Source organism: Nelusetta ayraudi, unplaced genomic scaffold (assembly GCF_046127955.1).
Source record: "Nelusetta ayraudi isolate G7.1 ecotype Tasmania unplaced genomic scaffold, CSIRO-AGI_Nayr_v1 ptg000002l, whole genome shotgun sequence".
Classification (NCBI taxonomy): Eukaryota; Metazoa; Chordata; class Actinopteri; order Tetraodontiformes; family Monacanthidae; genus Nelusetta; species Nelusetta ayraudi.
In genome coordinates, this window is record NW_027466052.1 from 2,564,724 (window position 1) to 2,581,859 (window position 17,136).

The window sequence follows — 17,136 nt, forward strand, 5'->3', positions numbered from 1 at the left end:
AGTGATCGACTCCATTGAAATGAATGGGCCGTCACGTTGGACGTTGAAGGTGTTGTCACTGACAGACGAGAAACATTTAAGTTTTCAAAACTGTTTTTAATCGAAATTGCAGATCCAACAACAATTTATTTTCATCACTCTCATTTTTCCCCGATTCAAACAGCCAATTATCTCCCCAATGAGGAGTTATAAAACTACTCAGCTACTAAAACACACACACACACACACACACACACACACACACACACACACACACACAAATCCACTCGTAATGAGATTTGTTCTTTGACTTGTTGACAACCTGAAAAAAGTGATGAATCAAAACAAAACATCCTGAATCAAAATGTGGACACAAGAAAACTTTGAGATGCATCTGTGTACATTGGTGTGTGTGCGTGCGTGCGTGAGTGTGTGTGTGAGTGCATGTGTGTGTGTGTGTGTGTATTCAGAGGCGTCCCCGCAGCAGGAACATGAGGAAGACGGCGCTGAGGAGGATGCAGAGCGTGCACACGGTGGGAACCACGATCTCGGTCACCATCTCCATGTGACCTATCAGCGGATCTGAGACACAGGACGAGAGATGTGAATGAATGTGCGTTCACGGGTTGAATGTGTGTCAGATGTGTGTTGTCTTTTATCCTGTTAGCTCCTGTTGAGCGAGGATGAATGCACACCAGCCAACGAACTTAATTTAAGTGAAGCCTGGCAGGGAACTATAGCTGGATTTAAGGATGCAGTCCAGTGATTTCATGAAGAGAGAGTGACTTTACTAAATAGAGTAGTCCCTGCATAATTCCTTCTGTGAATATGAATCTACATTTATGACAAAGAAATGAACTTTAAAATGTACAGTTCAGTGCTGATTCTTTTCGCTTACATGCATTATGTTTACATGCATTAATAAGTATGTTATACCCTATATTAGTCTTGCCCCTAAAAAACCCTGCATCTCAAGGAAACAGCATATTTAGCCCACTGCTTACAACCCCCTGCTGAAAGTGACGCTTTGTTGAGCCTTCCACATGTTTGGAATGGGGCATATTTAGCCCAGTGTTTACAACCTGCTGCTAAAACTGATGCGTAATTGGGCCTTCCACATGTCACGCCAATTTCTTTTTCGGAAAACATTGGGGAAATTTACACAATTCTGGTGCATTTGTAGAACAAAAGCCAACTATGAATGGTGTTGTTATAATGTTTATAAATTTAAGTATCAGGCCATGTAATCCAGCTCTTGAGCTCTTGTGTAGCCGGCATCTATAGACAACAAATGTACGTGGGTAATAGATACTGTAAAACTAACTACCACGAAGGTTAGAAACTGGGTGGGACTGATAGGAGGGTGTAACAGGACTGAGATCAGCTGCTGCTCAGAAACCATTTAGTACCTAAACTTCATCATGCACTGGCCATGCCTTTTTCATCCCTGCATGTTCCTGATCTCCCTGGGATTTTCTTCTAGCTGGAGGGGCAAAACAAAGAAAAACCCTGTTAGGTGGCGGTTAAAAAAAGAAAGAAAAAAGCAAGCTCAAGAACAGAATTGTCCTTTGTTTGGCCCCACCGAGCTGATCTCAGCTCTGTGCTTCAAGACACGCTGGGACTGACCTGCAGCCAGCAGCTGGTTGCTAGAGGAGCACGTCTCCACGGCTTTCCTCTTCCAGATGTCCACCTGCACAAAGCCGACAAGCAGTCAAACAACAGGGGGCGCCACGCAGCGTTCCACTGTGGTGCACCGCCACTCACCTCTCTCTGGTTGGGGAAGCCGTTGGAGCTGATGAGGCGCTTGTAGAACTGAACCGAGGCCTTCGGGTAGCGCGGCTTGTTCTTGTTCCTGAAGTCGACGTAGAAGAGCCCGAACCTCTCCGAGAAACCTTCGTCCCACTCGAAGTTGTCCAGGAGGGACCAGGCCGTGTAGCCCTTCACGTTCACACCGTCCTTGACCGCTGCCAGGCCAAACAGGAAGTGGGCAGGAAGGTCAAAGCCAGAAAACTGTACAGTGACTTTGCAGACGGCAAAGTTTTTTTTTTTACCCTTCAGCATCTCATTGATGTAGTCCTTGTAGTACTTCATCCTCCAGTCGTCACACAGGTCGGTGCAGAGCATCTTCTCCGACACGCCGTTCTCTGTCACATATATCATGGGGTTTCCATACTGAGACTGGAGGATGGTTAAAAAAAAAAAAAAAATTAGGGATGCACCATTACCGATACCAGTATCAGGTATCGGTACCAATACCTGGGTTAAGTACTCTACTCATACTTGTAAAATACGTGCCAATACCACCCATCCGATACCATCCCGATACCAGTTGTATCTGTATGTATATGATAATAATTTGTTATTTTGTGTTTGTACTGTAGTGGAACTTGTTCTAGAAAAACAAGCTGAGGAATGTTGTTCAAAAAACAACATCTATGGAAAACTAAAAAAAAAAAAAAAAAGTCCAAGTCATTAATCCAAGTCATGCAATAGTGCATCATTAACAATAATTCCATTTTAACTGAATACACCAAGCAGGCCGAGGCCCTTTCTTTGGTTTAGACGGAGGAAGAAGCCAAAGAAAGCTTCAGAGGAAGACAAAGAAGCAAAACAGGAAGTGGCTGTGAGCTTTGCTGCTGCTCCACAAATTAGCCTGGATGCTCCAACAGCAGCACCTTAACCAGGCTTTTCTCAGGGAAACAAGTCTGTCTTTCTCCAACACCAAATAACTTTGGCAGGAGCATCATTAAACACTGCAGAGTATCGTGATTCGCTGCATCTAATACCTTTCTCGTGTCAGCCGGAAGCCTCCAGCAGCTACTGCCTGCTTCTGATCGGCTAAAGGAAATTTCACGGATTTGTTTGTGGATGGCAGCTCATGAAAAACATTGTCGTGTGTTTCACGAAGTCTTGCTGTTTGCAATTAACACACAATCCTGCCCATTTGGTGCCAAAACACCTGAAAATTATCAAACAATTTAAAGCCATTGTGATCGTGCAGTCAGACGCCCGCGGCGGAGCACCTTGACAAAGTTCAGCAGCCGGCGGAAGCCCCAGGGAACCGAGTAGAGCCACTCGGAACCCGGATCGGGCCACTGCGGGTCCACCAGCTCGGCCAGGTCACGGTCGGTGAAGTAGCTGTCGCCGAGGCCTGCTGGGTAATTCTTCATGGTGACGTAGCGGGTGGTGAAGTGGCCGAGGCCCAGGAAGTCGCAGGTGCCCTTGATGTAGCTCTTCTCCTGCGGCGAGAAGACGGGAAGTCGCGAGGCTCCCAGGCCCTGCTGGCCGCTCTTCCTGCCTGGAGGAAAAAACCTCAGCGTGAAATTGACGCGTGTTTACACAGAGGCTAATTGCTGACAAAGAAATGGTTCAGTTTCACATAATTACGTGAAAGTTTCATTTTTTTCTGTTTTCTTGCTAGATAACTCCTACGTACTAGATTTACTAGATAACTTTCACGTTGTCACGCCAGCTAGGCCTTTTCTGCTGGCATAACCATACTGAGAAAAGTACATTTTCCCGTAAATATGATAATAAAGTTATTCTCCGTAGTCCGTTCTTTCCACATCATATAATATCCACTTGGTTGCTTTCCATGTCGTATATTACGGTAAAGTTTTCATCCAATCATATTTCAGCTAGCTTGTGTTGCCAGGTTCTATGAAATCTGCCTGAGGCCAGCAGAATCGACAAACAGTAGCTGGCTCCTGTCCGCTGAAAGTAAACAGACCTCAGTTAGTTGCGACAGCCAATCAGATCTCAAGTCTGTGAAGCCAAGGCCCGCTAGCTGGCCTTACGCTGAATTTCACACGTACGCTGCCTGTGATTGCATGAGCACTGAGAACATCTAAAACTGAACTCCACCACCACGGCGAACCCATGACGGCTGAAGGAGACTGCAGGTTTAGTTTCCAAATCATCTGCAATTTAAAATGTAAATAAAGGACTAAATGTGACGTCACTGATGGCCCAGCCGCGAAACGCACGGCCCGCCACTGTTTTTTAGTACGGCAGCAACACACTTCCATATGTTTAAAACCCAGATGTGACGTGAAGAGTTGAAAAGCTTAGCTGAACTGGGACCCACCGATGTAATCCTTCATGACTTGGGGATAGTCTCCGCTGAAGAGCGGCGTGGCGAACCATCCCAGGTAGAACTGGATGTACCTCTCTGCTGCCTCGATGTCCCTCTGGTTGCTGACGTCCACCGGTTCCCCCCAGTCGGCCGTCAGAGAGATCCCCACCAGACCTGGGCAGGAGTCGGGGACGTCACCAAAGCGAGCCTTCCTGAATCCGCTGCCCACTACTCTCTTACCGTCTTACCTTTCTGTTTGCTTCGCCATTGGGTGTCATAGGTGTGCCAGACTTTAGCATGTGCCTGTGAAGCAGGCAAGAGAAATAAATCACAAAGTCAGAAGAACGAGGGGCGGGGCCAGATTGGATTTGGTGGATACTTGCTAGGTGCATGGAGTGAAATGTTAAGTGCTTCTTCTGTTGGTTGTTTTCACTCGACCCTGGCGAGGCGAATCTAAGGCTTACCTTGATAATGTGGTGCGCCGTTCTGTACGCTCCGCTGCCCTTCAGCCGCAGTCCCGGCGCGTGTTCTCCGGTTTCGTATCCCTCCACGGCCACCGACTGAAAGACACACCTGCAGCCGTTAGGTCGAGTCCAGCCGGGACCACGGCGACACCCCTCCCCCAGCCCTGCTACTCCCGGGGCCCAGACGTACCCACGGGTTGTTGAAGGTGATCCAGTACTTGACCCTGTTGCCGAACCTCTCGAAGCACAAGTTGGCAAAGTCATTGAAGTAGTTGACCATGCTGACGTTCTGCCAGCCGCCGTGCTTCTCCTGCAGCACCTACACAGCGGGAAAAAATGCTTTTCAGTGAAGGATCCTCTGGACCCAGGTTGCAGGTGGTAACACGTTAGCAAAATAACATGGCGGAGAATGTAGGGAGCTTGTGTTCTTTGACCCAACCAGAGCTAACAATGTGAAATGTTGTATCTCCTCGTAACTCACGAGATTACCGCCAGGATTTCAACCTGCAACTTGACTTAAAGGTCCAGTGTGTTCTTCTTTATATATAAGAATATACATAGATCAAGGGTCTAGCTCCCAGTTAGCTGTCATCTTGCATAGTTTTAAGGAAGCCAAAGTGGACAATCCAACTGCCTGACAGAGCATTTGGTAATTAAGGTAACTGCTCGCATCCTCAAATGAACCAATAAGGAAGAAGGTGGACAAGGTTTGGGTGCGCAGGCCACCATATCTCACCGGCAAACTCTGGGGTGAGGGTGGGGGAGGCTGAAAGACGCTACAGTCTAAAATGAAACCACTGGATATCAATGTTTCTTCTTAAAAATCTTCTAACATTACACACTTAACCTTTAAGCAAACGTAGGTATTTTGCAAGTACTTTGTTTTCCATTTTTCCATATTGTTTATTTGATTAAATATCCTACATTTGTTTTGGGGGACTGATTGGGCTAGCTAGCGGTAGCTATGCACTTATCTCTCCGCTGAAGTGCAGGTTAGAAATTCCGGCGGTTAATCTCGCGTGTCATGAGGAGACACAATATTTCATATTGTTTGCACTGATTGGCTGGAAGCTCCATTTTCACCGCCGTCTTATTTTGCAAAGGGGTTACAATTCCACCAGGAGACCGGGCTGTCCAGCGCTGCAAGGTGCAGCAAGAGCAGCAGTCGAAGGTTTGGCGCCCACCTGTGGCAGATCCCAGTGGTACAGCGTCACAATGGGCGTGATCTTGTTCTCCAGCAGCATGTTAATCAGGTTGTCATAATATTTGATCCCTCTCTCGTTGATGTGTTCGCCTGCAGAAGAGGAAATTATTGAATGCCGATTAAATGCCGAAAAATAACCGATTAACTCCAGACATTCAGGCCCTCACTTTTCCTGCCGGTGGGCAAAATCCTCGGCCAGGAGATGGAGAAACGGTAGTGGTTGAGCTTCATGTCCTTCATCAAGGCAACGTCGTCCTGCAGGGCAGAAAAGAGAAAATCTTTGGAATCAGCAGCACGCCGGCTTCAGATTTCACATAGCCAAACTCCTGGGAATCAGCCCCCTGTGAAGTCACAAAGAGCACAGAACCCTGAGTCAGGTTACACCACCAGCCAAGCGTTGGCTCCGTCCCCCCGAGACACCTTGTTTTTGTAGCCTTCCAAACATGGGGAAGGTCCAACAAAGCATTAGCATTAGCATTAGCTGGAGGCTGTAACGCAGCATTTCAACCGCTGGCTATAAACAAGAAGCTAATTATTACGCTTAGTTTTGGACTGCACTTTTTGTTTGGTTTTTTTGTCTTTTTTGCTTCTCCACTGTAGTCCAGGATGGAAAGTAAAGACCTGGAAATGTTCAGAATATAGGACCGCTTGTCACTTTTCTGTTTCAACAGGCAGATTCGGTGGCATCTCCAATCAAGTCAAGCAGAATTAGAACTTTGTTCACATCTGCAGACTGTTAGGTCACAGTGCAGTTTAACTTATCAGACCACGCATCCTGGCGACTGTCATACTTTCGAGCTCCTTTTTAACACCTTGCTCCAACGCTAAGCTAACCTGAGCGCCACCACCTCCTCTCCTCTTACCTTGAACTTGTAGTATCCGTCGCAAGACGTGTCTCCCGTGTCGTTGGCGTGTATCTTCCCCTTTTTGTGGCTGAAGGAATCCCAGATGCTGACTCCTTTACCGTCCACATTCCAGGCCCCTTCAGTCTGGTAGGCGGAGCTCCCGGCTCCCCAGGAGAAACCTGCCCAGGGAAGGACACGTCAGAAGGTCGGCGCGCGTCTTTAAGATTTGGATTCCCACCACCAGCTTTGCGGCGTCCTACCAGCAGAGGTGGGAAGTAACAAAGTAGAAATACTTTGTTACTGTACTTAAGTAGATGTCTCAGGTATCTGTACTTTACCTGAGATTTCTTTTTCTCACGACTTTTTACTTTTCCTCCCTACATTTGTTCACAAATATCTGTACTTTTGACTGCTTACATTGGGGAAATACTACTATGTTACTTTTTGTGTTTAAAAGTTTTTAAAAACTACAAATTCTGTGTTAAGTATTTCACCTATTTAATTATAGTTGTTGTTCCTTGATGTGGAGATATTTGAACTCTGCTGTTGCATACTTCAATAAAAAAAAAAAAAAAAAGTGGATGATATTTGAGAGGGAGATTATTTTAGAGTTCCTCTGCTTTGGCGTCACTGTTCAGTACGTTTTCAGAACAGAAAAAAAAAGACAAAAATAACAATGGTTATTGCTATTAAAAGTGTCAACATCAAAAACTGGCTCACTGGTCAGAACTATTACTCACTGCAGTTTGGTTCTGCTGCAGTTAAAAAAGAAAATAAATTATAGTGTTGAGAGTAGCAAAGCTGTTCAAAGGGATCCAGATGCTCCTGCAAGACCTCTGACCTCTGACCTCCGATCTATTCAGTCCAGATTAGTCACAACTTTTAAAGCTTTTACTTTGTACTTCAGTACATTTCAATACCTGTACTTTCTTACTTTTACTTGGGTAAAGGAGTTGAATCAGTACTTTTACTTTTACGAAAGTATTTTTTTTTCACAGGTATCCGTACTTTTACACAAGTACAGAATGTGAATACTTTTGCCACCGCTGCCTACCGGTGGGGAAGGTGCCGTAGTGGAAGGCGCTCCGCTCGCTCCTGGTCCAGTCAAAGTCCTCGCTGGCCGAGATGCAAATCACCAGAACCAGGAGGTGGAAGGTCCTCAGAGTGCATGGCTGCGGCTGCATCGTGTGTCGTCAGTCACTCCTGAAAGAGAGGAAGAAGCCGGGCTGAGCTCCGGAGTCGACACCTCAGAACAGAAATCCTTCCGCTGTGTCATGAACACGCAGGGAGGATCTAGTTTGACTTGAGCCAGCTGCTGGACAGACTGACACAACACGCCACCACAGACAGGAAGTAGGCCAGCTTGTCCAGCATGGTGAGGAGGAGCGACATGTTAGTCAGCTGGAGGGCAACCACAAAAATCAAAAGAAGAAAGTTGTTTTTTTTTCGCGGAAAACAAAAACAAAAAATCTAAACAAAATAGAAAAGTCAAGATTCAAAGTTGCCTCCTTTGCCGCCAAAGGCTGCAGTTTCTGCCCCCAAACATCGGCGCCACCTGCACAGTGATGCCTGACCTGCTGCACGTGCTGCATTTGTCCCCCGCCGCTGGAAAAACCTCCACAGGGCCAGAAAGGTCGACGAGCTTCTGCAGAGGGACAGAGAGACACAACAACAGAGTGAAGCGCCCAGGAGATTTTTCCTGCTATTCATCGGCCAGCGTATGGCACTCTCTCTCTCTCTCTCTCACACACACACACACTCATGCACACACTCACTCACACACACACACACACACACACACACACACACACACACACACACACACACACACACACACACACGCTGTGAATACATCCATTTAGAGGCAGTGAAGTGTGAGTACAAATGTGCTGCACCACACAGATCTTTTGGAAAAAAAAAAACAGAGGTGGAAGGCAGTTTGTCACTGTAAGCAAAGCCCGCATCCATTTGTAGTGCTCTCTCTCTGCTGCGCACCCACACACACACACACACACACACACGTGCGTATAAGGTGCTTTTACTGTCACCAAGGGAAGATTTATAAAACTTTATGGATCGACTGTCAGGATTCACTCTGTGTCGGCTGAAGTCCAGTGAAGAATATACAGGTAAAATCTGTAATCTGTAATAAAATAAATAACTGCACAATTGTTTCAGAGACAGCAACAGTTTTATGTTGTCAAAGTCACATGACCTTTGCTCTCTAAAGTTAAAAACTCAGTGATTTGCATAAATAGGTCAATAAATGAAAAGCTGTTAAAGAAGATGTACCATGGCAGACTTGAACGAGGGCTACTCCCAGCCAGGCCTTTTCATTGGACAGAAGGGGTCACATGAGCACAGGGCTGGAGTTTCTCGCTTCAGACCCGCCCACTTTTGACCATGAACTTCTATTATGAACATCATATATTTATGACTTGATGTGTCAAGTCTTCACGGGTCACTGTTAAAAGGTCTGTTTATACTGTCCACCTTTCAAACGCCGCTGGCCGCGCACAAGGAACATCACCACCATGTGGCTCATCCACCAGGTGACATCTGACCAAAAAAAGGGGCATCTGATGTTCTGTTTTATCTGTCCATTCAATCCAATTCCTCTGCTCATCCAATGCAGCTCCGCCACCTGGCGCACTGAAGTCAACACAGTAATAACACAGTAATAACACAGTCATAACACAGTAATAACAGTTGTGACAGCAAACGCACTGACACACCCAGTGCAGTCCTGAAACTCAATAAAATCAAATCACTCTAACGGTGGCGCCGCCCATCGATATTTATCACTGGGTTTGGCCGTAGCAGCAGCACCCGGTGTTGTTCATCAGAGTGTAAGAACAGACGTGGCAGCAGTGACAGAACAACCTCCCAGTGAGAGGGAGGAGAAAGCACTCATTCCATTTGTAGCACCATCTATGAATACATTTCATTTTCCATGAAAACATTTCATTTCATGTCGCATATTTCTTTGTGACGTTATTTTTCATTTTTAATTGACAATGAACCACATGTTTTCTACATATTTTCCTCCTCTGTGGTGGCTCACCAAAACACCCCATCCATCTGCTCCTGCTCCGGCCCCTCAAATTTTAGAACCAATTGTGGCCCCACCGGTCAAAAAGTTTGCCCACCCCTGGACTACAGAGAACAAATGTTGAAAAGCAGCTGGACTCCCATGTGGTAATGAAACGCACCCCTGCAATGTGTCATTATGGGATGTTTTTCTACTCTTTTTACCTCAATTCTTTGGACACTCAAGTCCTCTGTGCCTCTCACTACTGTCACTACTCCCCTGCCCGCCCCCCCGCTCCCCCAGGGTCATGACCCCCGCTCAGTGAATAGACTGAGCCGTTCCTGCACGCAGCCTGAATACAAGCATTATCACAGGATGCATTGTTTACCCGGCGTTGTTGCACAGTGGGGGAAAATGCTGAATTGTTCAAAGCCAAAAGTGTTGGCACGGCACTCTGACATGTACGTGCCGTTGTGTCACCAACGTTTGTGCGTGCGTGTGCGTATGTGTGTGTGTGTGTGTTTGTGCAAAATGTCCTAGCTTGTTTTCTGTTGTATGTGTGAATTTAGGGTGTTTTTTTTGTTTGTTTCGTTTTGTTTTTAGCATGCAGTGTTTCCAGCTGATGATGACTGTGTGTCTGTGTATGTATGAGAGAGAGAGAAAGAGAGAAAGAGAGAGAGAGCCTGATCATGAGTGCCCTTGTGTGTTTAGCATATCAATGGTGACCAGGGCCAGAAGCACTCTGAGCTTTCTAGCAGCCGTGGGCTCACCTGCACTCGCAGTATTTAAGGGCCTTTCTTGTTGCCTCGCCGAGCTGACATGAACATCTTTACTAAAGTCCCAGGATTTGCCCAACAAACCAGGTATGTTGTTACAACCCTGCGCAGCCTGACACCCCACCGGGGTGGGCGCTGGGTGTCCACCTGCGTCACCTGAATCACCTGAGGAGCACCAGGAGGCTGCTGAGCGTCTTCTAGAGAGAACACGGAGTGTGTGGCGGGGAGTGAAGTGTGGAAGGGACCGAACCTTTGGTCTATCAAATTTTCACATGGACCAATCAGATTAGTTTTTTTTCTACCGCCAGTTTTGGCAGGCAGCAGTAGCCTTCTAACAGCATGTGCAGGGGACAGTATATGCACACTGTCGCCCCCTGGTGAACTGCAGTACCGGATATTCCAGTATTGAAAGACATTCTTGACAGAGTTGAGAGTGAAAAAACACCAAAACAAAACAAAGAAACAATCAGAGAAAGGCCTACAATTCTGTTCTTTGCACTTTCAATGCGTAAATGTCATCCAGATTTCTTGAAACTGCTGGAGCTACTAGCGAAGAGCATTTCTGCGGGCAGCTAGCAGTCAACGCTTCCTACTTTCACTCCAACTAAAACAGATGCCGACTGGTAATGGCAACGCGAAGGCCAGATATAAACACTTGAGGCTGAAGCGTTGCACTGTGGGAGATTTCAGCACTGAGAGCTTTTCAGTCCAGCAATGTGGCGAAGTGAACAAAAAAAGGAGGAAAATTCTGATATTGCTAAGGAGATAATGTCATCTGCGTCTTGTTTAATTTCCGAGTTCACTGTGGAGTTGGGACTCTGCAGGCTAAGTGACTGATGAGAATTGCTTGTGTTTGTTTCCACAGCAAGCTGGGGTCTGTGCTCCAACGTGCCTTCTACGGGTCCAGTGGGAGGGTGAGTGCGGTCAGACTCTGTCTGTGTCAGGGCTAAGTGTGTGCTTGGACGGATGAATGGAACTCAAACTGAAATGCACTTGTTTGGAGTGTGGAAGTCGTGATACTATGAGAAATGGAAAGTTATGTAAATGTATGTGATTTAATGAAAATGTCAGGAAGAGGAAATAACAAAACAAGAGAAAACAACCAAAGACACAAACGAAATGTAATACTGGCCAATCGCATTTCTTCACTTCCAGCCCTGCCAGTTAGCGACAGTATAATGCTTCCCATTGGTAGCTTCTAGTTTCCATCAAAGTTAAGTCCACCCCCTTTAATATGGACCCTCTTGTATGGGGTAGGATATAGCATAAGTAATAACTAATTGTCATGATTTTATAAGTAATATCTTAATGTTAAAACTGTTGACTGTGTCATAGACCTCAATTTCAAAAGAGAGCAGAACATGAAGGACCAACAGATCACTTGAATTGCTAAGATGCTACTTGCCGGCATCCTGACCGAGGTGTCTCCGCCCTCAGGTGACCCTTTTCGAGCAGCGGAACTTCGCGGGCAGACGCTTGGACCTGACCTCTGACTGCCCCAGGATCAGCGAGAAGAACTTCCCAGAGAGATGCAACTCTGTGCAGGTGGAGAGCGGAGCGTAAGTCTTACAGTGCCCCCTAGAGTTGGCTGAGGAGCACTGCACCCTCATCACAACACAGTAACAGTCGAACAGTTGTTTTTCTGCCCTAGCTGTCTTTGAGCAGAGTACTAGTAGGCTTGTTAGACAGAGACACAAGATACGTGTAAATATCTGTTAAAAATGTACATATTTAAAAGCCCATATAGTCATAGTTTAGGTGTGAGTAACTTTAACTCGATGTTTCGTCGGGGATAGCGCAAACAGTGATTGCACCGCTTTCCCGGTATTGTTTATTCTGTTCATTTAATGTGTATCGGTATCAACACTCCTTCCGCCGCTTCTTAGAAAGTACAAGCATTGCATTAGTTGGCTGACGCAGCCCGTAGCCCACACGAACTGAGGCCGCATTGTTTCCTGCCCTCTCCATTCGACAGGTGGGTCGGTTATGAACACGAGAACTTCAGGGGGCGTCAGTACCTGTGGGACATGTCCGAGCGCGGGGAATACAACTGCTACGACAAGTGGTGCGCTCAGGGCGACCACGTCTCATCCGTCCGTGCTGTCAAACAGGTGAAAACCGCGACGCCTTTCCTCGCACAGACTGCTGGACAGAGGACGGTCCCTCCACTGGATGGCTGCTGCTCACTTCTGGCTAACGGCCTCCACAGCGTTAGCGCCAAAAACCTGTCCTCACATTTGTGTTCTTTAACAGGACAACAACCCTGCCAGAGCTCAGCTGTTTGAGCGAGCCGCTTTCTCTGGGAAGAAAATGGAACTCCAGGATGACATTCCCAACCTGATGAGCCGGTACAGCCTCAACAGGGCGGCTTCCATCCGCGTGCTTGGAGGAGCGTAAGTAGCCGAACACGGCCCTTCCAAAAACTGCTTAAGAAAGAAAAGTCCAGTTGTGTCAATAACTACAAGAAGCCCAGATTTGTGTCCTCAAGTGGGCGATTTAAAGAGACTGCGCCGGTTTGTTTTGAAGGTGGGTGGTGTACCAGGAGCCAAACTACAGGGGTCCTCATTACATCCTGGAGAGGCGGGATTACAGCAACTTCTCTGACTGGGGCAGCCAGAACAACACCGTGGGCTCCATGCGTAGAATCCGCTTCAACTAAAGACCGACAAGCCTCTGCGACGCAACATGGAAATTGTCAGCCAGACACTTATTTTTTACTAATAAACTGTAAAACAGAAAAAAAAAAAAATAAATAGTGAGTTGAGTGTCATTCTGGGGGGGGGGGGGGGGCTCAAAACAGATGTGCACATTTTAATGCCAAAAGTGCCCTTGTGTGTGCGTGCTGGCCTACCACCTGCCCTTTAATAATTATTATAAGTTACAGCTTGTGCCTCATAACCGAGGGTTATTGTTCTCAACTTTGCTTCTCACACCTGCAAGTCGGGTACTTCCTGGTATCTCTTGGTTTCCTAGCAACGGGGGGGCCTGAGAGCAACGCCGTTGCAGCCTGGGACTGCCTGGGGTTCCCTGAAACTCGTCATCTTGCTTTTTTCTCTCCTCACAGGAGAAAAGATCCTGACCATCGTCGTCCCCTCGCACTCACATTCCGACTGCTTTGCTGACGCTGTGTGTGTGTGTGTGTGTGCGCGCGCCTCAGAGTTCTGAAAATAAATGCTTCTCAGACTCGGATTTAGGTTGAATGTTTTATTTTTTCCAGAACACCTAACCCAACATAAAACAAATTAAAAGCTGAAAAAAAAAGAGAACTTTGAATCAAAAATGTAAAAACGATTGTTTAAGAAAAAAAGAAAAAAAAGTAGTCTCCACCAGGATCCATGTTAAAGTGCAAGAGAGTCAGTCCTGAAATGTCCACATATGGCTCAGGAGCTGCTGAGCACAGCAGCCATGTTCTTCACCACATTTGACTTGAGCTGAGGGATGCGGCTCACCTCCAGCAGCTTCTTGCTGGAGTACTTGTTCTTCACAGCCTGCAGTTCCACACAAATAAAATCCAAGTCAGGACAATTCTGATCCAGTCTCACAGGAATGTTCAGTTCTCAGCCTACAGACTCACCAGGAACTTTGTCTTCCCCTCGTTCACTGCCAGCACATTCTTAGCGATGTGCTGCACGATGGGCCTCAGGTGGTCCTCACTGTACGAAGAGTAGTGTTGCTGTGTGGGAGACTGAAGCACAAGGAGAAGCTGGAGCAGCACGAAGAGAACGAAAAGAGATCAGTCCGGGAGCGTCACTCACCCACTGCAGACCCTCCAGGAGCTGCTGGGAGAGGCACAGAGCGGCAGCGGCCAGCTCGGACGGATGGTAGTGCACCATGTTGTAGTCCACGAGTGTCAGCTCCATGAGGTACTTGGCCAGCGTGTGGCGCTCTACGTCAGACTGCCAGAAAGGGTTTTCTTTTAATTTTAAAATTCGCCAGCACTCAGCCGAGTTATTGGTTTGAAAACGAGGGCCGGACTCACGTTGCCCACTTTGGAATAGCGGCGGAGGAAGTGCAGCGGGAGAGGCCGTCCCAGCTGGAACTTGATGGTCCTCAGGACCACCCGCTCCATCTCCAGGATCTGACACTTGGTGTAGGCGTTGTCTGTGATGTACGCAAAGTCGCCCACCTCTGGGGCGTACATCTCCTCGAACTTGCTGGCCACCAGCATGGCAGTGACGCCAGCCAGCTGCAGTTTCCGGCGAGACACCGGCTGGAGCTGCAACGCAGAGCGAGCGAGATAAACGTTGGACTCTGGAAAAAGCAAAGGAACCCAGCGCAGAAGACAGAAGGTTCTTGCCTGCAGAAACCGATCCAGGATGGCGACTGCGAGGTAGAGCGTCTCCTGCAGCAGCTGGAACCTGGAGTGAACCTGCACCAGCCAGTCAACGAGCAGGGCCCGCATGTTTGGCGTGATCTCATAACCCTTCATGTAGTCAGCGCGGATGGTCTGCTGCACCTGGGGGAAAAGCCACAAGGCATTCACACTACGTCCGCGAGCAGAGAGGGCGAGGAGGCGGGGCTCTGGCTAAACGAGGAGCTTGCATTACCTCCAGCTCGTGAAGATAGCCGTAGATCTCCTTGACGTATTCTGAGCAGAGTTGCGGCTGCTCGCCATCCTGCTCGTCCACGTCCTCCACAGAGAGCAGCGCCGCGGAAAACGCCTGGCACAGCTGCTGCTCCTCCTCCTTTTCTTCCTCCACGGATGCACCATCTGGCTCCCGAGGGACACAGGGGACGGCTGCTACCTGGACGGCTGGACGAGGCGCCGGAGCAGCTACATCTTTCTGGGCCACAGGTTGTTTGGACGAGGCTTTGGCTTGAGCGGTTTTCTAGTCGGAGGGGAACGACACATTTAATGGCTTAAGGCAAACAAGTTGCCGTTTGTAGTGGTGGGCCATCATGGCCAGCAAGGCCTTCTCTGCTCAGAAAAGTCATTTTCCCATAAATAATAAAGTTACGCTCCACAGTGTCTTTTCGTCACATCATACTCGTATCTAGTTGGTTGTGCCGTTTTCATGGTCACCGTAGTTTATATCCAACGATATTTCAGCTAGCTTGTGTCGTCCGGTTCTATGAAATCTGCCCGAGGCCTTCAAACTCAACATTGCCGGTTCCCGTCTGCTGTAAGTGAACGGACCAGTCAACTGTGACAGTCAATCAAATTTCGGGTGCGCAATACCCAAGGTTTGACTAACCCGAAGGATCCAATGGCAGAGGGTCGAGAAGGTAAATCATCAGAAATCTATAATGTAAACATGTTAGGTTGTTCAGTTCTGTCGCATTTTCTAAAAATACAAAGGCAAATCATTTAATTTCTATGAATGGTTTGCTTAGTTATTGCCTGTGTCTCATATCAAACGGAACAACGTACAGTGGTTTTTTTGGCACGTCTCTCCCTAATTTGTGATGAAGGTTTGGTAGTCCAAAGTATTTCCAGAAGTTTTTCCTCGGTCTGGTTGGTTATCGCAGCTGCACGGCAATAATTAACCCTCAAGTGTCACGCATTGAGCGTGACAGAGCACCTGTGTCAGTACCAAACCAGAAAGTCGTTTCCGATTGGCTATGGTGTAGCCAACCGGAAACACTTCTGCCACTGCCACACACACCACACACACACACACCACACACCCCCCACACACCACACACACACACACACACACACACACACACACACACACACACACACACACACACACACACACACACGAGCCTGAGCAGTTATTATAACAGCAACCACACTGATGGTAATATGAAAGACCCCAATTCAAATGACCCCATCCAACCTCCTGCAGAGTGACAATTTGTTTTTTTATTTTTTAGGTGGTGGGTCGGTGTCACTCTGGTCTGCATTCAAAACTTGAGAGCCCTGATTAACCAGTCCGTGCAACAATAATGTGGTTGTGTTGCGACACATACAGTCTAGCTGCAGTGCGAGTATCTCCAAGATGGAGACTTCCAGTTTTGATGACGCCACGTGAAAACTCTATTAATTTAGGTATGACCAAGTACGACGTCACTGAATGCCTTGAAGAGAGTTTTTTTTAGTGAGGTCAGTTACCTTCGGTTTGACCGCAGCTCCAGGGACGTTGGAGGTTAGCTCGCCCAGAGCGACTCTCCTCGGCCCAGCTGCCGTGTTCTCAGCCAGCTTGCCCGCCACCTGGTTCTCTGTGGCAAACGGCTGTGGGAGAAAGACGTCATAAAAAATTTAGAAGCGTCCGAAATCTCTGCGGCGTGAGGGAAAGTTACAACATAATATATGAGAACCCAAGAAACAAGGCCAACAGAAATGTTTGCTAGCTAAGCTGCTGCTAGCTCGCGATAATAACTGACAACAGCCGCGTTTCAAACAGCGGGGAAACCATCTGATTCACTCACCGCAGCCCGAACCTCCAAAGACGTCATGTTGAATGTCGGCGCCGGCGAGAAGAAAACGAGTTTAAAAGGCGACACGCTGAGCCCGTCACCGACCGGGGTGTTTTAGCCAAAGCGTTCCGAAGACTGCAAGGTTCCAGCTGGATAACAACAGCGAGTCGGCCAGCATTCAAATAGCGCTCCGGCAAATCCGATTGGCTGCGGCCCGGGCTACGACATATCTGATTGGCTGACAATGGAAGGTTAACAATCGCGATTTGATAAGCATTTAAAGACATACGAGCATTTTCGTTTAAAAAAGGTGTCTTTTTCTTTTTTTTGCCACCGTAATTATATTGGCTACAATTTAAAGAACAAAAACTGACATTTTTTTTTATTACGGAAAAATTA

The 17,136-nt window shown here is 47.4% G+C and overlaps 3 protein-coding genes across 5 annotated transcripts; 1 reads left to right on the forward strand and 2 right to left on the reverse strand.

Annotated features, from left to right (window-relative positions):
* Nucleotides 1-241: 241 nt before the first annotated feature.
* On the reverse strand, nt 242-8,468 carry lctla (lactase-like a). Of its 3 annotated transcripts, XM_076050028.1 has the most exons (15): nt 8,142-8,467; nt 7,622-7,770; nt 6,586-6,746; nt 5,890-5,977; nt 5,703-5,812; nt 4,709-4,837; nt 4,519-4,614; nt 4,303-4,357; nt 4,067-4,228; nt 3,003-3,277; nt 2,031-2,157; nt 1,744-1,943; nt 1,606-1,669; nt 1,389-1,462; nt 242-561 (listed from the first exon to the last, which is right to left on the reverse strand). In XM_076050028.1, the coding sequence occupies exons 2-14, from the start codon at nt 7,749-7,751 to the stop codon at nt 1,389-1,391; spliced, it is 1,671 nt and encodes a 556-aa protein (XP_075906143.1). In that variant the 5' UTR covers nt 7,752-7,770; nt 8,142-8,467; the 3' UTR covers nt 242-561. The 3 variants fall into 3 exon arrangements, with proteins under 3 accessions (XP_075906143.1, XP_075906028.1, XP_075906098.1); XM_076049913.1 differs by lacking the exon at nt 1,389-1,462 and having other exon boundaries at nt 8,142-8,468; XM_076049983.1 differs by lacking the exons at nt 1,389-1,462; nt 8,142-8,467 and having other exon boundaries at nt 7,622-8,093.
* A 1,889-nt stretch (nt 8,469-10,357) lies between these two features.
* Nucleotides 10,358-13,127, forward strand: crybgx (crystallin beta gamma X). The gene is made up of 6 exons (XM_076025508.1): nt 10,358-10,461; nt 11,240-11,288; nt 11,812-11,933; nt 12,350-12,485; nt 12,628-12,767; nt 12,901-13,127. Exons 1-6 carry the CDS (start codon nt 10,418-10,420, stop codon nt 13,031-13,033), a joined length of 624 nt encoding a protein of 207 aa, XP_075881623.1. The 5' UTR covers nt 10,358-10,417; the 3' UTR covers nt 13,034-13,127.
* Nucleotides 13,128-13,563: 436 nt separating this feature from the next.
* ccnb2 (cyclin B2) lies at nt 13,564-16,907 on the reverse strand. The gene is made up of 7 exons (XM_076011609.1): nt 16,750-16,907; nt 16,433-16,552; nt 14,922-15,203; nt 14,354-14,830; nt 14,130-14,270; nt 13,949-14,059; nt 13,564-13,862 (listed from the first exon to the last, which is right to left on the reverse strand). Exons 1-7 carry the CDS (start codon nt 16,774-16,776, stop codon nt 13,755-13,757), a joined length of 1,266 nt encoding a protein of 421 aa, XP_075867724.1. The 5' UTR covers nt 16,777-16,907; the 3' UTR covers nt 13,564-13,754.
* Between the last annotated feature and the right edge of the window lie 229 nt (nt 16,908-17,136).